Genomic DNA, 25,412 nt, shown 5'->3' on the forward strand with positions numbered 1-25,412 from the left:
TTTACATTTCATTTTGCCATCTTTATTATTTAACCCAAAAAAGGCACTGGATACATTTAATGTGAAATGCTCATAAAATATTCACAACAAATAACCGGTCATCACAGGTCATATGGTCAGGATGAGGTTCTGACTGTTAGAGTCAAATTGGATGAAAATTGCACTTTTGGAACGGGAACAATCCAAATCAAATTGAACTTCATTTGTGTGTAGTTGGCCGTAGTAAAAGTACCACAATAAAACATGAAAAAAAATCTTCCAGTGTAATGACGGACTTTTGACTTCATCAATCCAATTTCGGTTTATATTTTTATGCAAACTAGTTAAGAGTGAATCAACACCACCTCTGCTGGTTGCAGCCAAGTACTGCACTCTGTTGACAGATTACACCCACCCCTAATCCCGTATTAAACATAACACTGTGCTGAACTGTGATCCTTTTAGAGTGGAATAAAAAATGCAAGTGCTCGACTCATTAAAGGTCCCCTATTATGCAAAAGTGAAGGGAAAACCTCCCCTTGCTAGATGAGCCCACCCTGTGTACACGTCCATCACTTCACTCACAGCTTTGTTTAGGCCTGTCACGATAATCAATCAATCAATCAATTAACCGCACAATAAATAAAAACTTGATAATTTTGCCAGCCTCCATATGTTGCGTGTTTCTTTTTCACCTCTCTCTCTACCAAACAAGCTGGATGACAAGAAGGTTCACTCCGTGCATCTGTCTCAACACCTAGGCGTGTTGGTTCCGTAGCGGAATGAACGGAGTGAGTGAACCCTCTTGTCAATCATTCAGCCTCTTTGTCCCTAGCTACGTGCTAGTGAGTGCACTACTTGCTAGTTGTGTGTGTCGTGTGCCACATGATAGAATACTTTCTTTGTGCCTTTGGTGTACGTATGGAACGCAATCTGATGTCAATTTCAGCCCGTTTGCGCATCGTCAATTTGTGACATGAAAGAGTTTGTGACAAAGACAGTGAAAAAAAAATAACACAAAACGATGAAACCTGCCGTACATTTCAGTGAAATACAACACCTCGTGGTGCACCAAACGCATTTTGCTGCATCCAAAACATGAACCAAGCGCCGACACAATGTCACACCGCATTAAATGTAAACAGCATATTCTACACACGTTGCTAAAAGTGATTCAAGGAAGTGTGTATGCAAATGAGCTGATGTCTGCATTGACACACAATGCGAACTTCAGAGTATTTCTGGGTTATTTCTCCATTTTTTGATTCAAAGTCAGAAATATTGTGATTGATTTGCAATTTTTGCTAAAAGAGGCTCGGAGTCCATTCTTTTTTCATTTGTTTTTTTTGTGTTTTTTTTTTATTTACTGTTTGTTTGTTTATTTTATTTAAAACCTCTTGACATTCCGATTACAATGTTAAATACTCTTGAGAAATTAAAGTATACTACTTTTGATATGGTGTATCCTGGCATTATTATGCCATATATTATCATTTCATTAATGAAAAAAATGGTCTCAAAATAATGTTGACAATAACATCGTTTATCTGCAATAATTTGTTGGACAATTATCATCCAGCTAAATTTGTTATCGTGACAGGCTTAGCTTTGTAAAAAAAATAAATAAATAAAAGCTTCGCTACACATCTTAAACTAAAGCTCTGCCAACTATCCATCAGTCAGCTACAGACGTGGGAGCTGTACATTTGATCATTTTGTTTTTCTTCAGCAAATAGGCTAACCTAGCGTGACGCCGCTGTTGGCACTGTGGCTCACATAGCTATGCTAGTGTTGCTAGCTCCTTCATGTTAGGTTGTTGTATGTGATATATGGCATCTATTTCCTTGGACAAGTGCAGAGTTAGTGTATGTGTAAGAAGTGGATAAAGTGCTTGAAGTTGTGGACAAACAGCTCGTTAGCGTTAAAGCTGCAGACACACAAAACAGCGTGTTCCCACCGGGGCTTACTTTTCAACAGCCTAAATTCCAGCATCAAATGTAGTTGTGGGGCTTTAAATACACTATTGTGGGACTTGGTTTAAAAATAGAATAATACGGGACCTTTAAGAAAAAAATAACAGACACTTATGTAAAAACATGCTTGTGAGTTGGGAAAAAACATCACATTCATTCATTCATCACATAATAAAAACAATCTGAATGTGTTTGGTTACAAAAGAAGCGCATTTCATACAGCAGATCTTTCAGATGCAGATCCTGTCAATGTGGGTGATTAGTGAGTAATTGTTTATTTTATTGATCCGCCCCCTTTCCTTCCGTCCGCCATGAGCAGCAGCAGTCTAAAAATAGACACGGCGTTACGAGACCGGTCGATAGCAAAGATGGACGACTTCTTGCTCTGTTTTGTTTGTGTGGGAAAATGCTAACAACTGTGTGAGCAGAAGCTAGCTAACATTGAGATGAAAGCCTGCCGTGGTGAGGTATTAAGACGACACCCTCTTGACGTACGTCTCTTTTGGTGGTTTTGGCAACAGGTTTTTCTTCCCATGGCTTTGTGGCACGATGACTGAGATTCCCAAAAAGAAAACTGAGGAAACAAAAAGGCACATTTCTTCAACGGCATCTTGATGGGACTCCTCAAGGGTACAACTTAAGCACCCTTGATTTTCCACCAGTTGGGAGCATACCTGCACACTTTTTGGCCCTGGAATAGAAACAGTTTCTGGAGTAGGTTCGGACTCCTTCTGGACGTCCATGTTTAACCTCCAGTGTTCTCCCGCTGTTTACACCCATTGAGCTTGGCTCGATCCACAGAGTACTGCGATAGGTTGTTCAAACTGGTGTTGCGCTCTTTTGGCTCCTCCTCCAGCTCTCCGTCCTCTCCCATGTCCTCGCCCCGTTCTTCGTCCACTACGGCGCTCCCGTTGCTAACGCTGACGCTAGCACGTCTGGAGTCCCCCGGGATGTTCCTCCGGATGTTCTTGCCACGTCTGGCCAGCTTGGTCAGCGACCCAAAGCGCAGGTTGAAGAGGTTCTCCTCCGAGGATGAAGACGTCTGCGGTGTTTGCTCGCCGCCGTGGTGCTCGTACGGCTCGCAAGCCCCCTTCAGGCGCAGGTTGTTCAGCTTGGTATCGATGCTCTCCTGGGAAGAGGTCTTGAAGCGCCCCGCGTCCAGGCTAGCGAACACGGCTCTCTTCTCGGGGGACAGCATGTCCAAGGAGTGGGCCCGCTGCTCCAGTCCCAGCTGGCGGCGCTCCATGCTGCGGATGGTGGCGGCCCGCTGGAGCTTGTCATGGATCTCCACACTCAGGCGCCGCCGCGTCTCTCGGAACTCTGCTCGGACGTTCGCCTTCCATTCGGCTGCGTGAGCTTTGATCTCTCCAACCTGGGAAAGAGTTCAGAATCACTCTGTTAAACTGTGACCTATCACTCTGGACCCAAAGCGTCCTCAGTTTAGAGCAATAACGTCAAATTCAATTCTTGCACCCCTCCATGACCAATAGATGAGGGCAAGGTCACATGGTTTTCCCTGACCCACAAAAGGCCTGCTACCGTCGTGCCTCGCCAGTTCGCGGTTCAAATTTCATGACTTTGCTCTAAAATAACCAAATAAATATGATCTGTTTTGTGGTTAACTACGGGCTATTATTTGTTTTAAAAAAATGCAGATTTAAGCCAATTTATGTATTCTTGGCCTAATTTAAGCCTTTTGAAGCTTAAAAATGGCTAAAGAACAAAAATACAAATATAAGGCATTCAGAAGAGGCATTCAAAGACATAATATGTAGAACTCCACACTGGCCACTAGGTGTCAGTCATGTTACATTGATGAGACAGTAGCCACCGCAGGAAGTGCGCTTTCCAGAAAACTCTCCCAGTGCTAACGTGTGAGTCTATGTTAGGTCTCATTTATGTCTAATATGTCTTGTTTTCTGTTATTATTTCTACTGTATGGAATAATACGAGTGTATAGATGACTATGGGGTGTTATTTCATGTTATCATGAGGGCTCCAATAATGCCAAAAACTGTATTTAGAAGGTTGTAAACAGGTTTTCTATGCTCTAACTATAAAAATATAAAGACGGGCTATTGGGATTCAAAAATCCCAATATTACACCTTTCTCTGGAATGATGACAAACGTTTAAAAAATAATATATTTTTCTGGTATGATGACTTTTTTCTCTTGAAAACAACACTACTTTTTTTCTAAAAATATTTAGATTTTTTGGGGGGATGACTTTTGACTTTTTACTACTGAAATTTTACAACTTTTTCATTAAAAAAATATTACTTTCTTCTTATAAGATAACAACCAGCCTTAGTACAACCTATTTCTCAGATAAGTTCTACTTTTTTTCACGTCAAATGAAGTCATTTTCTTGGAACCATTGAGGGTTTTTTTCTGGTATCGTGGAAATTTTTTTTTTTACCTACTTCCTTTTAAATTACTTTTTCCCGTCAGACATAAAAAAACCCCTGACATATTTTATTTATAAAAACTTTTCTTGGAATATTATAACTTTGTAAAAAAAAAGGTTTTCATAATTTTTGCCTTTTCTCCTTTTACACCGTAGATCCCTTCTTTACGTGGAAATTACCTTCCAAGACCCCCGCGAATGTAGAAAAAAACGCACACAATGGATGCATCCATAAAATGCCCTAAAAATGAATGTACTACCTCGGTTAACCTCCTCCCCGGTTCGCGCGTTTTTCAGTTAACACCCAAAATTTATGCAAAAATTTGGCCTTGGTTTGTGTTCGCCCGCCTGGTTAGTACAATATGGCGCATGTACCAAACTGTTGTATCTGTGCTTGGTTTGTTTATACAGCCATCTTGGATGAACCCAAAACAAACCCTTGTGATATTGACGTAAACACCAAACGTCAACCAGGAGCTGTCACATGACTCCAGTCAGCTGACGTGAAGCACCCTCCTGATTCGCTGAAACCACATTTACTACCTTAATTATTTGAATTTTGGATGAACAACTCAGCGGTAAAGTGGATACGCCTTTTCCAATAGCCACCATCGTATTTTAAGTTTAGTTGAAGTTTTGTTCTAGTTTGTGTGAAAAACGTGAAAAACGTCACTTGCGCCCTGAACTCCGTTTCAAAAGTGTGCTTTTTCCCCATTTACTTGTTTGGAAATGTATTATTTCGTGACAAATTTGTAATAGTTGCTCGACACAATGCTGACCACTGGTAGAACATAGACTGCATATAATGAACGACTCTATGAACATAATTATGAATCAATTATGTTTAATGACCTTTATGGTCATACTGACCTGATCTTTACTGTCTATAGATTATGGGTCAAGGAGGAAAAAAGGGATTGCCCTCCAAGCATAATCTCATCTCCTCCTCCTCCCTCTCTGCAAAACTCCACTCTGATCCTCCTCTCTCTGGTTGCTGTTTGCAAAGAAGGTTCCATACAGGTAAACGTGATGCCAAATGCTTAGTTGTCCATTGATTTGTCATTTGTAATTATTTTTGCATCATTTCCTGCATGTAGAGCTAAAAATGTGTTTTGGGTTAACATTTTTGGGTGTCTGGAACGGATTAACTGGATTTAAGTTATTTTCAATGAGAAAACTTGCCTTGATTAGAGTCCGTTTTGGTTTGAGTCGGTACTTCTGCAACTAATTAATGACGCTAACCAAGGCACCACGCTCTTTTTGATACTCCGGACTGTTAAGACTGTGACTGTTGTGGTCCTAACAAGGGATGTAATGAAATACCTCTTCTTTTGTCTTTTTGGACAGCACTCGAAGCCAGTCTCCAATCATGCTGAGGACGGCCGCAAAGTAGGCCAAACCCACCAAGATCCAGAACCACACCAGTGGCTTGTACCACTTCATATACTCAATCCTGCGGTTTCCACCTGGAAGAAAAACGACAAAAAAGTTCAGGAAGTTACGACTGAGAATGATTCGGCATGTTCTGATTGATTCGGCACGTTGGATACACACCCGCCACATAGTCGCCTATTCCCACTGTGGTGAGAGTGATGACCACAAAGTAGATGGCCTCCAGCGTGGTCCAGCCCTCGATGTGTTTAAAGATGACAGCCGGGACGGTGACGAAGACGATACAACCAGCGAAGATGAAGAGGATGGTGGATGTCACCCGTATCTTTGTCTGGCTGATCTGTCTGTGTTTTTGCTGAGGCAGGAAGCAACGAGAGGGTTTGCAACTGTAATAGAAGCATCACTCAAGCTGACAGTGCACTGACTTGCTTTTTTCATTTAAAACTCACCCTGAAGATCTTCTCCACTCTCAAGATACTTTTAACAAAGATGGTGCCCAGCTGGTCTCCGATCCCGGCCAGCAGGAAGCCAAAGAGCGGGATGCCGAATATGGCGTAAAGGATGCAGAAGATCTTCCCGCCCTCCGTGCTGGGAGCGATGTTTCCATAACCTGTTCACGGCAAGAAACCACAGAAAGGTGACGACGTGTCATAACTTACAGCAGACCCTTTCACACAGCCAGGATTGAGCCGCCATTTTCGCCCACACACATCCACAAAAATGCTACGAAAAAAGAATTTTCTTCAGAAACGCAGTCTTGCCACCACAAAAAATGCAAATGCAATTCTAATGCAAATATTTTTTTATCCGATTTAGAACACACTCATCCTTCGTTTATCGAGTTAATTGAGACCCGCCGTGGTAAGTGAATTTTCGCGAAGTAGGATTCCTTACTAATAACTGGAATATTTTCATAGTTAGAGCATAAAAAACCCGTTTACAACCCTCTAAATACATTTTTTTTTAACATTATTAGGAACTCTCTTCTTGCCTGTTTGGAGGCGGGAGACGAGGAAAACAGACACACGCACATGGCAATACAGTATATTAAGGCCGAGTTCATTTTTATTTATTGTGTGATTAATTAATTAATTTATTATCGTCCCAGGCCTAGTGCCCACGACTTGTCGCATTTGTCAATCTTGTCACATTATAATCTTGTGACACCCCTAATGTGTGTGTATATACTTATATATTATATACATATTGTTTATATATTGTTTCTTTAATATATTTCTTATTTTTCTGGTATGATGACTTTTTTTTCGTGCCAGTCTTGTGGGATGTATAAAATACTAGCAAGACAGTTCAGCACAACAGGGTAGGAGAAATGAATGTCAGGTGTTAAACTTGACACCTGTGTCCTTGCATTGAAGAATACGCACCCTTACGCACGTTCCTGTGTGTACAGGGCCTGCAATGACCAGCTGGCGTTTTCAGATTTTCCCACTCTGGAGGCCGTTTTAAAAAAAAACATACAGTTTCAGGTCATCCTGTGTGGATGACAGGCTGAAACGCTAAAATACTTTGCCGTTTTGACCTGAAAACGTTTCTGTGTGGATAGTCCCACAGGTAGTCAAACCTCTTTTGCAGCTCTGACACTACCTCCAAAAGTTGAAAATAGCAGGGTCGACCGCATGCCTCTATTCCCTATTGCGTCTAAGCAAACTGAAAGCTGGCTAAATATTGTATTTTCATGCCAACATTTTTTTAAATGGAAAACATTGTATTTTTCTGGCAAAAGCTTGCCTTTATGAAGCAAATTATTATCGTTTTATGGCAAAATACTACATCTTTGTCATTAAAAATATTTCCTTGACAAAATATTAAAATTTTAGTGCAAAATACTGCATTTTGTGTGGAAATACAGTATGTGTGCGAATACACCAATACTCGACATGTTGCAGGTTGTTGATCTCACGTCACATCATGAGATGCTCACATCATTTAATGATGAGGCTGTTTTGCAGGATCTCTGCGTGAAAGCACCTCCCTTGTCCTCTATTTGTGTTTGTTTTCCAAACAAGCTAATCAAGAGCAATAAAAGGACATGTGAAGGTGCACTAACAGGAAGGCCAGGAGGAAGAAGTAGAGGGGCCATTAAGGCTAAGATGATGTCCTTATGCAACATCAGCAGTAGATGTGCTTATGTAACAATTCCTGGAGGAAAGGGTTGCTGCTAAATAGGGTTGCAACTAATGATTATTTAATAACCGATTAATAGGTCGATTATTTGTTTGATTAATTGATTCATCTGATTTTTTTAAAAACACTATTTCCGCCTCTTTATTCAGAAATAGAAGATTTGCACTGACGGAACAAGTAAGTGCACAAACACCAGGTGGCCGCTTGAATACTTGGTTAAAATAATGTTAAATAATAAAAAAAAGTAAATGTTTGTCAAATAGCTTCAGTAAAACTATAAATGTACACAAATATAATCACGATCCTTTTCTCAGTCGATTAATCTGAAGCTTGTTGTTTCAACTAATGGAGTAATCGGTTAGGCCATAGATGGACCAAATTAAGACGAAGCAAACAGCTACAGTTGGTGGTTGGGTCCGCAAAATATCAGAAAAGAGGTAAAAATGCCCATCACTGTTTTCAAAAATTGTTATGTGTGAATATCTTGTTCTGGCAAAATCACAAAGATAATAAGGCTTTCATGGATGACTAAGGAAACAAAAAAATATTCACATTTGAGAGGCTGCAATCAGAGGATATTTACATATTTAAATCAAAAACGCTTAATCGATTAACAAAAGAGTTGTGGATTAATGCCGTAATCGATTAACCAATCAATTAATCTATTAAATGTTGCCGCTCCACTGCTAAATAAGATCAGGAGTAAGGGTTAATTAAACTGTCCATAAGGGAAAAAAGACATTCGTTCTTGACAGGGAGACGTCAACTAAACTTTTGTGACATTATGTTCAATATCAGGACGGCTGTCTTATCACTGATCTGGATTTCCCACAAAACGTTTATTATTTTAGGTACCGATGGTTGTGATGACCGTTCCAGCGAAGAAGAAGGCACTGCCCAGGTCCCAATAACTGGAATTGTAGGACGTGTCTCCAATGGGACTCACGCCGGCACTCACGGCATCGATGGAATGCTGGAAAGACACAAAGAATGCATTGATTTTAACCTCACTTCTTGACTAATGTGACTCTAAAGGCCGATAAACAAACTGATTGATTTAAAACTGTAATACATCATAATTCCATCCTCCGTTTGCTTGTAGACCCTTTCAAGTCTTCACTGTGCATAACAGGAAAAAAAGCTCTCCAGTGACTTGTCAATCATCTATGGTGAAGCCATGAAATATTCAACAACGCACTAACGTCTGCGCTCATGGGCATGTTGTGTGAACTTAGTTCTGTTTCCCTGTTTCCACGGCAACATACACCGTTCCTCTCAAGCTCTAATTAAAAAATAAAAATCAAGATAGTGCATGAAGTGACATTCCTGGTGGGGTGATGATGATGCAGAAGCATTTCACACACTTCATTTAGTAGCAATTCCAGCAAAAAGTCATGACGTATTAGTAGGGTATTGAAATATAATTAAATATTTTTACTTGAATTTATTGCACTTGTGTGGCAGTTTTGTGTGAAAATATTATGTTTTTGTGGCACAGTATTGTACTATTGTGGCAAAATCTGCATGTTTGTTTAAAAAATATTGGGTTTTTTTGTGGCTTCACATTGCATTTTATGGAAAAATATTGCAATATTGTGGCAAAATTGTGTATTACTAAGGCCAAATATTGCATTCTGTGTCAAAATATTCCAATTCTGTGGCACAACATTGCATTATTATGGCATAATGATGCTTTTTATGTGGTAAAACACTGCATTTTTGTTTCAAAATATTCACTTTTTGTGGCTTCACATTGCATTTTATTGCAAAATTTTACAATTCTTTTGAAAACCGTATTTTGTTTGAAACAAATTGCATTATAGGAAAACATTGTGTGGTGAAATTATGTACTTTGACAAACATTTTGTATCAAAATATAAAAGTGTTGTTAAACATTTTATTTTGTGGCACAATATTGCATTATGGTGGCAAAATTATGTTTTTTATACAGCAAAACCCTTTTTAAAAAATCCCTTTTTGTGGCTTCACATTGCAGTTTATGGCAAAATATTGCAATAGTGTGGCAGAAATATGCATTTTATATGGTAAAACACTGTAGTTTTGTTTCAAATGATTCAATTTTTATGGCTTCACATTGCCTTTTTGGCAAAATATTGCTTTTTATGGCATCTCATTGCATTTTGTGGCAAAACGTTGTATTTTTAAGGCCCAATATTGCGTTTGTTTGTTGAAAACATTGCATTTTTGTCATGTTCTGTGTTCTGCTCTGCTGCCCTCTGTCGTTTATTTGTTGCAGCACATCCCTGAACATGACCCAGCCCTAATTACACACACCTGCAGCTCATTACCACCGGCCTACTTAAGCTCCAGCCAAACTCCAGACCGGGGCCAGATTGTACTCCTTGACAACCTGCTCCCTGTACCTGCTCCTTACCCTGCTCTCTGGCTCCCCGCTTACCTGTACCTACCTGCTAGCCCTTTTTGTGTTCTTCTCCTGTAAGGTTTGCCTGCAGTGTATTTTTGTTATTTCTAGTTTTATCCTAACAGCCTTTTGCTGTTAGTGTTTTTTGTTATGGACTCTTACCTTGTTGGATTTTCCTTATTTGTACTTTGTATTTTTGCTTTGGACTCTTTTGTATATTAAATTGTTCTTTTGTACTTTCTGCCTCCCTTGTCTGCATTTGGGATCCTAAAATACTCGCTGTGTTCCACAGCCGCCCATGACAATTTTGTTGCAAAATATTGCATTATTGTGGCAAAATTATGCATTTTACATGGTAAAACACTGCAGTTTGGTTTTTAAAAATTCTGTTTTTAAGGCTTCACATTGCATTTTTTTGCAAAATGTTGCTTTTTTATGGCATCGTGTTTTGTGGTAAAATGGTGTGTGTAAGGCCAAATATAGCATGTTTTTAATTTTGAAAAAAATGTTTGTAATAGTACAACTGTTTTTCCTGTCAAATATATAGTTTTGTGGCAAAAAATTGCATTTTGTAGTGAAAACATTGCATTTTTTTGTTTTTGTGGCACAAAGTTTGCAATACGGTGCACGTTTGTGGCATAAGGCTGCATTGACGTGCCGAATGCGGCAAGCTGTTGCATTGCATTCTTCTGGCAAAATGCTGTTTAAAAATGTAATTAATTTTTTTTTTTAAATAAGCATCTTGAGTTTGTGGTGATGGAAGATGTAGTATTATTCTATTGCACCGAATATATAGTTTCATTGCATGATATAATGTTTGTTGCATGATTTCCTACTAAATCTTGTGCCAACGTGATAACACATTGAATGTACTGCTCCCACGCTAAGACCCACCCCCACACATTATGTGCAAGCTGCTTTGAGAGATACTTCATTCACTCCCATGACATATATGTCAAAGCAAAGAGTGACTTACCACTTCAATGCACAGTGCTGTACATGCCTACTTGCTATACACATTATATATGCATGCCTTGACCTCAAATCCATTTGTGCGTCTACAATGAGCCAAAAGCAGCAATGCTATTTCATAGCTTTCCATATCTGGGCCTTAATTATATAATAAACCCCAAATAACCTATTTCTGGAGTGGAGAGAGCTATAAATAGCCTTGCAATGTATCTGAATACTTCATGAGGTGTTCTATTTATATCCATCGTCTGTTCGCCAGCCAAGATGTCAGAAAAAAAAATCCTCCTCTCTGCACGTGCACTTTGGAGGCACGAGGACTACCGAAGGACTTCTCGCTTCTGTTTTGCACACGCTGCAGCTCCACTTTGCGCCCTCGTTGCCAAGCAATCACGAGAGGCTGCTGGAGACTGTTGCGCTCGCAGTTAATGCACAGTATCAGCGTCTCTTTCTGGCAGTGCGGTATGTCACAGTGGCACTGACCCAGCCAGCGCCGCGTGTCGCCCTTCTACACTTTAAAACCATGACGCGCCGCCAAACACTTTCACTAATGTCTTTATATTCACCCTGGCCAGCTTGCAGCCAATAACTGGCCAACAACATCGCCTCCTTCACTGGGAAGAGTGAGCTGAGAATAATAACACGATACATGATGAATACTATTCTTATTTTGTATGTATTATATCATAGTAGTAGTACACATACAATGAAATAATACATGAAATCACAGGCAACACTTTTACGCTAGTCAAAGGTCCTCTATATGACAGGAGTGCTCTGCTGTTTTTAAGAAGCCGCTACAATAACGCGAGTCAAAGATCCTCTATATGACAGGAGTCCACCAATGTCTTTAAGCATCTCCTGCAAAAAGGCTAGTCAAAGATCCTTTATATGACAGGAGTCCACTGCTGTTTTTAAACATCTGCAAAATCACTAGTCAAAGATCCTCTATATCAATGGTTCCCAAACTTTTGACAGCAAGACCTGACAGCAAGACTTTTGACCTGAAGCCACGCACCCCCTACTCCTGCACACTTAAAAAACATACACCTTTTTATCTTAATTAACTTCAAATACTGAACATAATTGACTGGTTGATTCATTTTATAGTAATTCCCGGTCAAAAATGTGTCTTTTGCATGGTCACATTTTGATCAAGCTTGACACGAGAACTAATAAATACATCATCCTACATCTCTTTTAGAAATACTGAACATAATTCATTGGTTAATTCATCTTATAGTAATGCCGGGTCAAAATTTAGGATTTTGCATGGTCACGTTTTGATAAAGTTTGACATGAGGACTGATAAATAGAGACGTACCGTAATCATCCTACATATCTTTTATTCCAGTCTAATGTTGGCATCCTTCAGTTTTTTTGGCCACTCACGATTGCTATGGTTTAAATCTGCATATTCATTTAATACCAAATTGAAGGGGAAGGTTTAATAGTCATGATCAAGTAGCATCTGAAGTACAAAAATACTCACAACCAACGATAAAGCCTCATTTTAGGGGGGAATCCCCACTCACAGGGATTGGAACACCAATATGAACGAAATCTTCAAGATTAAACACTCTAAATGTAGAAAATGATCATCAAACTTACTTATTTGTTCACATGATGCACACAGAGAAATTAACAACTTCGTGCTGTCGCCCTCCTGCTCCATTCTCCTTGCGCCGTGAGGCGTTCAGGCGCGCTCGTAATTGCAAGTGGTAGGCGTTTATTGTTTTATCCAAGTACCCCCTATTACAATTGGCTTACCCCTGGGGGCACTTATATCCCACTTTGGGAACCTAGGCTCTATACAACAGGAGTGTTGTGTTGTTTTTAAGTGCTGGTCAAAGATCCTCTTTATGACAGGAGTGCACTGCTGTTTTTAAGCATTTTCTGCAAAAGGCTAGCCAGAGATCCTCGATATGATTGGAGTGTTCCAAAGTTTTTAAGCACTAGTCAAAGATCCTCTATTTTAAGTTTTTAACCATCTTCTGCGAGAATGTCATCCAAAGATCCTCTATAGGACAGGACCACTACTGCAAACCTAGTAGTCAAAGATCCTCTACATGACGAGAGTTTACTGGTGTTCTTAGGAATACAAAAATGCTAGCAAGTTTTAAAGTCAAAATCAATGCAATCACTCCTCCCATTAATATATTAAAAAAAATCTTTTTTGCTATTTTTCATAGGAAAAATGAAATAAACGCTTTGCTTTGATTTTTGTTTGACACAATATGCCTTTGTGCAGGTGTGCTTAAGGTTGTCGTCTGTGTGTAACATACGTGTAACAAGATTAGTTGAGGTGTGCTGATGTAACAGGGGTGAGGGTGGCCCGTGTTAAATCAGGATAAAAGTTAAAACAAGGCGCATCATTAAATACTTCTTGACTGCTGTCAGCCACGGCGCTGCTTCCCATTGTGTGACAGCGTGAGTCAGCCTTAATGCGCCGGAAAGGCATTTATAGGGGCTGCAACACATGGTAGGATCACAGCGTGTAGGTGGACATCACACGGGGGGTAGCAAGCATACAGACACATACAAGGACTGTCTCTTTAATGTGCTTCCATCCTCTAGTTTTACAATTTTGTGTCTTCTTTTTGGAATTCCCCCGCAAAACAGATCAGAATTAATGAGTCACCACTGCAGTGCAGCACTGAAACAACACAACACATCCTTAATGGAAGCGCAGTGGAGCGGCAGTGTTGTCAATTCAGGAACGACGTCAAAGCTGGCATGACTCAACTCATAAATGATCAGCTTATAAGGTTTGGTTGCAGACACACAAGTTGGCATACCCTAAAAATGAATAGAATCCAGTGCCACAGCTTATGAAAAATTCTAAAAACCACAAATACATGGTCACATGCCCACAACATATTCTATTGTCCTTTTTCCACTGTGCTGTGCCGACTTAATGTGGGTTTGTATGCATTTCCCCCGGCAAAAGTATGATTCTAGAGACGTCCGATAATAGCAGCTGACCGCATGGCATAAAAATTAGATATCAGCCAGTCCGAGGGGCATCGAGACGAGCGGGTTCCACTGTATTACTAGCACCTGGTCAGCCAGGGTTCCAAAACGATATCATTGGTGGGACTAAACCACTGCTGGATGATCATTGGTCAACGCTGTGTCATGGTAATATTTAGGATGCACAGCTACAAATGACAAAAATAAACAAACACGCATGTCTGTTTATGCTATCTATTTTTAATAATAATAATAATAATGCATTTTATTTGTAAGCACCTTTCAAGGAACGCAAGGACACTGTACATAGAAACAGCTATCGAGGATACGGATGTCCGGTGGGAGTGAGTTCCAAAGTTTGGGAGCAGAGCAGCAATGGTGCTTAGGCACGCAGGTGGGACGGTGAGGTGGATGGATGACGGAGGAGCTGAGGAAGTGGGAGGAGGTGGCAATGTGGAGGATTTTCAATTCTATTCTGGATTTGACAGGGGAGGAGGTGCAGGATGGGGGCGAAGTGATGAAATTAAGGGGTTCTAGTGATAATGCGGGCCGGCCGAATTCTGGACCATTTGAAGCTTATGGAGGGATTTGTGAAGGAGAGCGACCAGAAGAGAGTTGGAACCAGGCTGTGAACAAGAGTAGAAGTAGTATGGGGGTTGAGGAAGGGGCACAGGCGATTGATGTTGCGTAGATGGAAATACGCAGACCGGGTAATGTTGCCAATGCGGGATTGGAATAACAGTAAGCTATCGAGGAGGATTTTTGTAGGCTCACATTCCGGTGGAATGCATTCAACATGCTTTTCGCAGAGAACTGACTGCCCCAACTCCAGGCAAGTAGAGGTGACAAGTTGGTAACCTGCATAAATTAGCATAATTTGAGTGTAACTGCGCCACCTATTGAGGAAGTTGGTGGATTACACTGCAGCTATTGGCGCTTTGACAAACAACATCATTAACTTGACAACGTCGGTCCAAAATGGGTGTTAATAAAACAATAAACACACCAAATCTCAGCTAACACCCCTTTATGCTAAGCTGAGCTTCATACAGTACCAGTATGCAATCTCCCTCCTTGTGTTCTTACATGTGTCTGAATAGGAAGTATTTGTCCAGCAGCTGCTTCTAGCGTAGCGGGAGGTATCTCGCTACCGCCCTGTGCGATGAATAATTGATTCCCTCTGGACCCCGCCAGCACACCACACTAAAGGTTCTTATTTCCGTCCCCCTCCTTAGGAGACGCTATCATTGATTTCTCCTGCAAACTCACAATAGAATCGCCTTTGTGTGGGAAGATAAGGAATGGATGCTTGTGTTACAGGGAAAGAAAGATAAGACTAATATATTCAGCATTGCAGTGCTGAAGACAACTATTCTCGTGGAAAGTGGAGCACTCCAAATTGAATGTGTTTGGTTCCCACGCCGGGGTTGTTCAAAGTTAACGAGGATGGGAGGGCCCTAATTCTTGCTTTATTAACGCATGTGGCAGTGGTACTTCCAAAGTGGAACGCCCCAAAAGTCGTGTGTTTTGGAGGGCAAACCTTCTGTTTTTGCAGCAAGTGCAGTATTTTCATAAAGACGATGTTTGAAGAGTGTTTTTGCAGTTGGGCGTTAAAAACATCAGAGCAATGCGGTTATATAGAGGATCATTCAGTAAGTCCTTAAAAATAGCAGTGCCCTCCTGTCATATGGACTAGAGGATCTTTGACTAGTGTTTTTGCAGTAGGTTCTTAAACACAGCAGCACATTTCTGTCATTTTGAGCATCTTTCATTGGAGTTTTTGCAGTAGGTTTTTAAAAACATCAGAGCCTCTGATTATGTTTTGACAGTAGGTCCTTGAAAACAGCAGTGTGCTCCTCTTATGGAGGATCTATGACTAGTGTTTTGGCAGTAGGTCCTAAAAAACAGCATCACGGTACAAATGGTTTTCTACATCACATTTACCAAATTCCAAATGTTTTCTTTCATTAAGAATCAAATGTTCCACTCAGCCGCCTCACGCCTCGATTAGTCCTGCTGTTGCTGCTGCACGCCTTACTTAGCATTACGACTTGGTATCAGATGGGACGAATTAGATTTTCTGAGAGACGCCGCACGCTTCAATCGACACTCTTTGTCACGCTTTTAGGTACATCTTATGAGACATTTGCCAAATGATTAATTTTCACAGTTTTAATTTATGGCTTCAACGGCTGATATAAAACTGTATGATAAGGTCACAAAGTTCATAAAAAAAAAAAATCATGGAAGTGGATGAGAAGGAACAGAATGTTGCTCAAGCACATCATGTCTCACACATTTTTTTTCAGTGGGAAATTACTTCAAAAACAACCTCTTTGGTAAGAGCAAAAAAATCAATAGAGAACTTTTAGCGATGATTCCTGTAGCGACTGTGACGACATCAAGAAAGACGGCCTCCCAAGGCACCTTTTATGTTGTGTTATGTAATGCAAAACAGCTGTAAATTACCAACACATGTGAAGTGTCACTGAGCATTACGGGTATCTCAGTGGCGACCTTGAAGGTATTACCATCTTCCTGCTGCCTGAGGATGGCGGTGCTTGAGACATTTTGCTGTCAAGCAGCCAGCATGGCCGTACAGTACAGTATGTTCCTTCAGAAATACCAAAGTGAAGTGAGGATTATAAGACTGGGTCTTCCATCACAACATCTCGAACCAATTCCTCGCCGCGGACACACAAAAGTCGCGAGAACTTAATCGGAGATAAAGATGAACGGAAATCTGAGCATCAGGAGCTTTTGCATCTACAGTCACCCCTCGTTTATCGCGGTTCAATGCGACCAGTGAATTTCCGCAAAGTAGGATTGAATATTAATAAATGAAATATTTTTGTAGTTAGAGCGCAGAAAACTTCTTTATGACCTTCTAAAAAAATTTTTAAACATTATTAGAGCCCTGTAGACATTAAATAACACCCCTATGGTCACCTTTATACTCCTATTACCTAATATATCAGACATGATAAGCGATAATAAGACATAATAACTCACATTAGCATGAGAAAGTTCATTGCTGTTGTAGTATCTCAAACATAATGTGGGTCTACCGCATGGCATCGACATGAGTCTAGCATCCATCCTCACCATGACTACCTTTGTTGAGACCACATTGCACAACTCTTATGCGCAGGCTACGGGATCTCTACAGGGACACAAAAGACGGCCACCGCTTTAAGCATTAGCAAGCTACCGAACTAACTAGTTAGCCTCTAATTTATTTATTCTAACCTGAAGAAAGGGTTTGGAAACTGGACAAAGGAAGAAGCCAAAAAAGTACCACTTCCACACGGAATGGGAGGAGAATTTTGTTTTCACGATATCATCGTCGGACTTTGCATCCAAGTTAAGGTAATGTCATGTAAGCTAATGTCTCATCAATGTAACATTACTGATGCCTTGAGACCAGAATATACATATGATTTAGGCCAGCCATTAAAACAGAGATAATTAATAAATAAATTAATACATTTTTGAAAAACTGCGATAAAGTGAGGGAGACATGTTCGAACTGCAATGTAGCGAGGGACAACTGTATACAATTCTGCTGCCTTTCGCTTTTTTGCATTTACCACAAGTCATCAAAATCCACTGCCGTGCTACGTCCACACACGATGACGAAACCTCAAGTGCTCTGCAATTTAGCAGTGCCCGTCTGTCTAGCATATTTGATTCAAATCCGGTAGCAATTTGATAAAATCTCTAGGATGAGTCCTTTCGAGGAAAAACACTGGAAATTCTAAACAAAAAAAGATGCAAAAAGAGCACTACATTGGGGGAAACTAAGCAAGTGCTCCAAAAAAGGCTTTATCAACAACCGCAGGGACAATTCTAGTGGTCGTCAATCAGCAGTACATCTACACCTTAAAGCAACCAATCACTCTTTTGAGGACAGCGAGGTAAAGATTTTGGCCAAAGAAAACAGATGGTTTGAAAGAGGAGTAAAGGAAGCTATTTTTGTCAAACAACAGAACCCATCATTGAATCGGAATGGTGGTTTGAGGTTTAATTTGGACCCTGCGTTCAGCAGGTTACTGAGACCAAAACCCACAGCTCTTAGTCTTGCAAATGAGGTAGAGCCAGGGCCAAGCCAGAACAATAGATGCTAACGAGCCAGTATCAGAGTCGTTCATACCCAACTACAGGGAGCTACTCTTCCCTTTGTTCGGAGGTGCTAATGGCAGGATTACTCCGCCCAGTCTTAGTGTAAGGAACCATAGGAGGAGGGTGTTGGCACACCAATTCCGCCCACTCTTACTGTATTTAAGGGCTAGGCTACCAGCACTTGTTAGTTCGCTGACGAAGCTCTTCGGATGAGGAGCGAAACGTTCGACACCTTCTTCACAGAAGTACAGATGACGTCTCAAGAAGCCTTTCCCTCGAACTGCAGTCAATCACAATCCAACCAGAACATTTCACACTGGAATGGTTCAAATAAGTAATCAAGGGCCCAAAATGACAAAATGACATTCAAGTCCATGATGAGTGCATGTAAACTTCTTAACACAACTGTTTAGAGAGTCAAACATTGAAAATAAATTCCTGTATTTCAGATAATCCTATGTAAATTGAATGGTTAAAATGTACCATTTTACTGATGAAATCAGTAATAAGTATCCAATCAAAACAATACCTCCCACATACAAAACGTTAAAGCCTTCATTATCCCTAAAGGACAAGAAAGGAATCAACTGCTGTAATTGTCCAGTCAATAGAAGCAGACTGAATCACCCCAGTTACCTATCATCTATAAAACTGCTGTCATGAACTCACCTTGATGAGAGCCTCCAGCTCATCAGGGGTGACACATGGATGTCTAGCCAGGAAAGAAGCCTTCTCCATGGTGATGCTTGTCTTCTGGTCACTCTCAAACGGTTGCTCCAGTGCCCTAAACGCCAGACCTCCGCACACCAGGTACAGGACCACCACGACAAACACAGCCAGCACGGTCTTCCACTTCATGACCGAGTGGAGCGCGGCCACCCCCGTCGAGCCGTCGCAGCTGGCGTCCATGCTTGCCACCACGCTGGCCGAGCGCGAGGAGATGGAGAGGCGAGGGAGTGCGCAGTGACCGTTGGCCTTGGACTCGCAACCCATGGGGTTCTGCATGGTGGCCACGCTGGCCTGGACCAGGCTGGACTTCACCATGCCGGGCTGGGCCTTCTTGGGAGGGACCAAGTTGGTCTGGACTGCCACTGGAAAAGATAGGAGAAAAACATCAATACATGTACTCTGTACCTGTTTAGCACTTTTGGATAATAATACCCTTATTCTTGTATTGTTGTGCAGTCAAAAATAACATTTGTGGTGCCACCTATGGGTTGCGCTCAAAATGTAACACAGATGTCCTCAAAGTTGCATAATCATTAGACAAATGGTCAATGCCTTACTGGCAATTCCTTGCTAAGTCATTTTGCTTGATGGCAGCCATGTTTTCCAACCAACCTTGCTCAAGTGTGACAGACATGTGCTTGTCAGTCCCCTAAAGGGGCGGACCAAATTTTGTGGTGATTCAGCGAAAAACCCTAACGTTGCAGTGAGCGTTTGGTTGAGCTGTGTGAGAAATTCTAAGTCGATCTGACTTACGGAGTCAAACTTAAGGGTTAAATAACAGCGCCTCCACGTGTAGCATTTGTCAGAAATATAATAGCACGGGAAACACAGCACGGGTACACGTTTTCACCAATTTTCACCCTTGTGTGTGCTGCCGCTGAGAGGCAGAAAGGTTGGCACACATGACTGTATATCCCTTTTTATACTGTAGGACTATCAATAAAAAAGTGTCTGTTTTCCAGCTTGCACCAAAGGCAACCTTTAAAATGTCCTGCCATCTGCTTTGGGCTGTCCACATTAAAGCCATTAGTCATGTGGAACGGGGCCTCAAAAGCCTACAGAATATCACTAATGCAGAAAACCCAAATCGCCTCTTATGTGCCATTAAGATGCACGCCCGAGGAAACGATGCATTATTATGTAAATATTTCATGAATCCATGTGCACCACATATCACGAGAAAGCTCCTGCGGAAATAATAATGTAAGGCGTGAACATGTCACTTGAGTGTTGCTGGTGTAAACTGTGTTAGTCTCGAACAGCAGTTTAAAGCCACTTCCTGTCATTGCTCATTGATTGGATTTATTTATTGGCATGTGGCCAATGGCAAGCTCTTTTTCAAGTCCGGTGCCCATTCTGGAAAAATACACTTTAAAGCAGGGGTTTCCAAAGTGTGGCCCGGGGGCCATTTGCGACCCCAGGCTGTTTTTTTAGTGGCTTGCACCAAATTCTAAAAAGGTAATGTATTCGAAAAAAAAAACAAAACAAAACAAAACCCAACAACCGCAAAAATGGAAAAATCAGCAGTAATTTTACAAAAGTAAAGTAAAAATATTAAGACAAAAAGGTTGTAGTCTAACGAGAGAAAAAGTTGTAATTTGACGAGACACACTGTTACAAGAAAAACAGAATATTATGAGAAAGAATAACGTCATTTTATAGACTTTAAAGGGATAGTTTGGATTTTGCCCGCTGTATCCCTGCGCACTGTCGCCTGTGTGTTCATGTGTACGTGACGAAGACGCTCGCATCTACGGATCGCCGCGACCATCTTGTTTATGCATGTGTTCCACAGCGGAAGAAGATGCGAGTGTCTTTGTCACGTTCACATGAACGCACAGGCGGCAGTGCGCAGGGATACGGCGGGAGACAAATATATAACGCCAAGCGTTTTGTGGGGGTTGAGTTTTTTGAGAAGGCATTTTTGTGATGCAAATGTGTCTTTTGAACGCATGTTGTTTTGAGAAGCCAAAGTCTTTACTTAATTGTCCCAAGCAACTAAGCGGAACTACGTTCTTCATCACAGAATTCTGACCAGAACTGGACTGAGGAGACCAAGTGGGGGGTAAGTCGCTGTGATTGGACTACAATGCTGATGGGGATCATACAACTTCATGTCAAAAAATCGGAACTATCCCTTTAAATATTCAAGACAAAGGAAAGAAAAACATGTTTTTAAAGTTGTAAAATGAATGAAAAACAAACAAAACAAAATAAAGTTGTAATTTTTGGAAAATTAGGTTGTGGAAAAAGGTATAATATTATGAGAATAAAGTCAAAATATTGTGGGAATAAAGTCATAATGACGAGACGAAAATTTACAAGAAGAAAGTTGAAATGGTTGGAAAACTGGTGAGAGGGAAACAGCAGAAAAGTCAAAATAGCGAGAGAAAAAAGCTGTATTCTAACGAGAAAAAAAGTCGCAATTTTATGAGAATAAACTCATAATATTATAAGGAAGAATAATGTTATTTTAATACCATAGAGTTGAAATCTTAAACACATTTTTCATAATAACACATTAGTAACACATAACACATTACTGTAGTCGTAATATTATGAGAAACCACCAAAACAAAACTAATTTGTAATTTTTGGTCAGTTGAGTTGGGGAAAAAGTTATAACATCATTGGAATAAAGTCAACATATTATGAGAAGAAAGTTGAAATGTTTGGAAAATTAAAAAAAAAAATACAACAGCAAAAATAGGTGAAAAAGAGCAAAGACCAAAGTTCATGCAAATAATAGGCTTTTACCTACAGTATATCACAAAGCTGACATGCAGTTTTTTTCTTGAAATGTTCTTAGCATTGCGACATGTGTTGCTTTACTGCTTTATAACACTGAACATATTATTGTTGCTTTTAATTTATTGCTATTAATGTTTCTTATATTCTTATTCATTTTCTTGTGTTTTCTTTCTTTTTTTGGGGAGAATGAACAGAATAAGAATTTCATTGCGTAGTATAACTCCCCGTTTTACGGCGCATATGACAATAAAACTCTTGAATCTTGAATCTTTACAAAACATCAAAGTGTCAAAGTTGCATCTTTCATTTTTCAGCATGTGGCCCTCGCTGGAAAAAGTGTGGACACCCCTGATTTAAAGTCATAGTGTCCCACGACCACCTTTCACACAGCATTAAAAAAACAGAACAACGGAGCTGTCATTTTCCCAGTTTTTTGTGCCATATAAACACCGCCCACATAGAATGAGGGAATGAAGTTGACCTGCCAATTTTCCGGCTTCAAAGGTAGTGTCAGAGCCGTGACAGAGGCGGGAGGGTGCCTGTGTGGGTATTTCACAATACCGGGACGGAAGACTCACTTCTACGGCTTTGCTGAGTTGAAAGCAATTGTGTCGCAGTGTGTAATGAGATGCAGCAATATTCGGCAATTTTCATATCTGTGAATCTATGAATAACGGACAGAAAGTTAGAATTGTGCAGGATCTCTGTGTGAAAGAGGCCATCATCATTTTTAAGGCGTACACAATTAACTTGTTGTTACCCTTGTTTAAAAGTGCAATACATGAAGTTGACTGGGCGTCAGCTTTTACGAAGGAGTTTGACCCTGCAACAGATTAATTCAATTACCATTAATTCCTATAAGGACAATTGCTTCATAATACAAAAACAAACAGAGCAGGTTGTATTCCAGGTTCCGCCGTACGTTTGTCCCCTACATGATCCCACTTCTCTTAACAAAAACAATAAACAAAGGTGCCTCAGAGCTCGATGGGCGGATGCCGATACCCACCCACAAATAATAACACGCTCAAGAGTGGGGTTTGTTTGAGGGAGGCGCTCTTTTGCACACACACACACACGCAGCGGGATGAGTCAAGGACATCCAGGAAGCATCCCGTTCACTCCTCCAAGCGGTTATGAATCTTGTTATGTTCATCCTTGTTGGATGACTGAATCAATTACAGCTAAGTGATTTCTTATATCCCCTCCCTTCCCAAATTGCACTCTTTAATGAAAGCTATTTATAGAACGTGGATAAACCACAATGTTAAGAATAAGAATGAAGCAGCGGAAAGCCACTGAGCCTCAGTCAGTATGCTGGGAGGCATCTGGGATGTCATTAGGGCAGTTACTGTTAGCACTAACCTTAGCTGACTGGCTAGAGCATAAGATGGAGTATTTCAGTGCCACTGCTAAAGTTAGCTGCTAACACAAGCCACAGATTAGCTAGCGCATGAGATGGAACATTATGATGAGTTATTGTAAAACTTGTATGGCCGTTAAAAATGTATAAATGTTACTTAAAACAGTTAACAAAGGTTTTTTTAGTCACAACAGCTTGACCCTGGAACGGATTAATTCCATTTCCATGCCTTCCCATGGGGAAAATAGTTTTGAGATGCGGAAAAAAAAAATGAAAAATTGATTAATCAACATTTTTGCCCACATTTGGCCTTGTGCTAATGTTGGCATGACGTACATGTATCCATCTAGAATTCAAAGCACTGCCTGCTATTGATTTTTACTAATTGAATAAAGCCTAAGTGGAAAGCAATGTTTTCATCTGATACTACCTCTCAGAGGCTGAAAGCTGTTCCTCATAAGAGCATTTGATCCATTTTGGCTGCAGAAAAACTGCTGTTAGTTATGTTATGGAAAAATACCAAAAATATAAATGATATTGTAGAAATATATATATATATATATATATATATATATATATATATATATATATATATATATATATATATATATATATATATATCGCGGGTCTACAGCATGGATGGTTGCAGTTCATGTCCAATAATAGTAAACATGAGGCTATGTTTCGGTGTTTTTGCACGTTATTCCCTGAGGGAAAAGGCAGGTTGTGGGCGTTTAACTCACCAGCTGAGCCTCATCGTGCAACGCTGGCAAAGCTACATACTAAAAGGCACTATTTCCGGTGAAAATGAAAATAAGCCCGCCAACAATCGTCATAATTAGTCATGTATTAAAATAGTATTCAATATAAATGTGGAATGTAAACAAATCAGTATTTCATTTGTCTAATGTTTGCCATTTATTTCGGAAAAAAGTGGCTTTTTATGCTCTTATGTTGACAACTACTTCCGCCTTTTCTTAGGTATTTATGCTAGCATGACTGCGTTTAAACGCTCCACTCCGGCATCCCTCCTTTTTTCACATTTTACCACAAAATGATGCAGAATTAATAACAAAATAGCTCAAATCTATTCGTGTTTGGGCGCTTTTTAAAATAACTACAACACACAATTTGGAAAAAGTGAGATAAACAACAAAATATGGTATTAAGTCCACGCCGTTGCTCATAAATTAGAATAACTGTGATTCAAATAAAACATATTTGATTTAAAATAAATAAATACTGACCTTGTTCTGGATCCCAGTTAACTTGTTTTCTTGGGGTTTCTATTGGGAATTTCATCTTCGTTTGTGAAATTTAATCGCCGGTTTAAAAAAATGCAGAAAAGCACCACTAAATGGGCTAAAAAATAATGTCCAGCATGTTCAAGACATCTTCTTTTAGGATTTAACCTGCTAATGGCCACAAAAGAGAAAGAAATAACCGCATTGCCTGCTCTGGTCTAGTGTCCCCTCCTTTTTCTTCTTCTGCGCCTCGTCTGGACTTGATACTTGAGAGTTTTTTTTGTAGATGCTCTAAATAATAAAAGCACATCCCCCCCACACGCACATTAGGGGTGGGTCCATAGACACGCCCGATGGGTACCAACTTTACGCACTGCCTTGAGGACAGAGAACAACAGAAAAGGATGCTCTGCTCCTTTAAAAACAATCCAACCCGCTCCTTCCTATAGCTTCTACACCACACATATCTCCACATGCATGTCGTATCTTTAAATACTCACTCTTATCAGTGTTTCCTTGCAAATAAATGTGGATTTATCCCCTCATCGTTCCATCGCTGAGTACCGTGAGCACACGGTACAGGTACAAGGAGGCAATCAGAGACGTACACGCCCAACCATTGGTGGGCTTGCAGCATTACATCATTCATATGTATGAGTGTGTGTGTGTGTGTGCGTGTGTGTGCGCGCGCGCGTGTGTGCATTATTGATGAACTTCTACCCCATAGAGGGTCATCCCTTTGTAGACACTATAAGTGTAGCAAGATGGAGCAGTGTCAGTTTGATGGAGGGGATATAAAGCACGCTACTGAATAATGGGCGGGGATGCTGTTTTGTACATATACTGTACAACGTTGCAGTCTTTTATCATTCATATTGTATTATATATAGACTGAGGTCAATTTAATTGATCAATTCAGAACATTTAAAAATACATATAAATAAATGATCAATTTATATGATATATTTATATATACAAAGT

General features: G+C 40.3%; 1 protein-coding gene across 2 annotated transcripts; it reads right to left on the reverse strand.

Moving 5' to 3' along the window:
* On the reverse strand, window positions 1-25,076 carry kcnk10b (potassium channel, subfamily K, member 10b). Of its 2 annotated transcripts, none has more exons than XM_054797612.1 (7): window positions 24,932-25,076; window positions 19,014-19,435; window positions 8,753-8,870; window positions 6,202-6,362; window positions 5,915-6,107; window positions 5,684-5,826; window positions 1-3,324 (listed from the first exon to the last, which is right to left on the reverse strand). In XM_054797612.1, coding segments are annotated over exons 1-7 (1,665 nt in total). In that variant the 5' UTR covers window positions 24,933-25,076; the 3' UTR covers window positions 1-2,697. The 2 variants fall into 2 exon arrangements, with proteins under 2 accessions (XP_054653587.1, XP_054653586.1); XM_054797611.1 differs by lacking the exon at window positions 24,932-25,076 and adding an exon at window positions 24,435-24,850.
* Window positions 25,077-25,412: the final 336 nt, after the last annotated feature.

The sequence above is a fragment of the Dunckerocampus dactyliophorus genome, chromosome 13 (genome assembly GCF_027744805.1).
Source record: "Dunckerocampus dactyliophorus isolate RoL2022-P2 chromosome 13, RoL_Ddac_1.1, whole genome shotgun sequence".
NCBI classification, from domain to species: domain Eukaryota; kingdom Metazoa; phylum Chordata; class Actinopteri; order Syngnathiformes; family Syngnathidae; genus Dunckerocampus; species Dunckerocampus dactyliophorus.

Bases quoted from the DNA above. Each gene is read 5' to 3' on its own strand.
- kcnk10b (XM_054797611.1), bottom strand. From the start codon at position 24,489: ATGAAATTCCCAATAGAAACCCCAAGAAAACAAGTTAACTGGGATCCA. The intron at 6,363-8,752 runs GTACCTAAAATA...TGCCGTGAACAG, and splicing joins AACGGTCATCACAACCATCG to GTTATGGAAACATCGCTCCC. The intron at 3,325-5,683 runs GTATTTCATTAC...ACTCTTTCCCAG, and splicing joins CCAAAAAGACAAAAGAAGAG to GTTGGAGAGATCAAAGCTCA.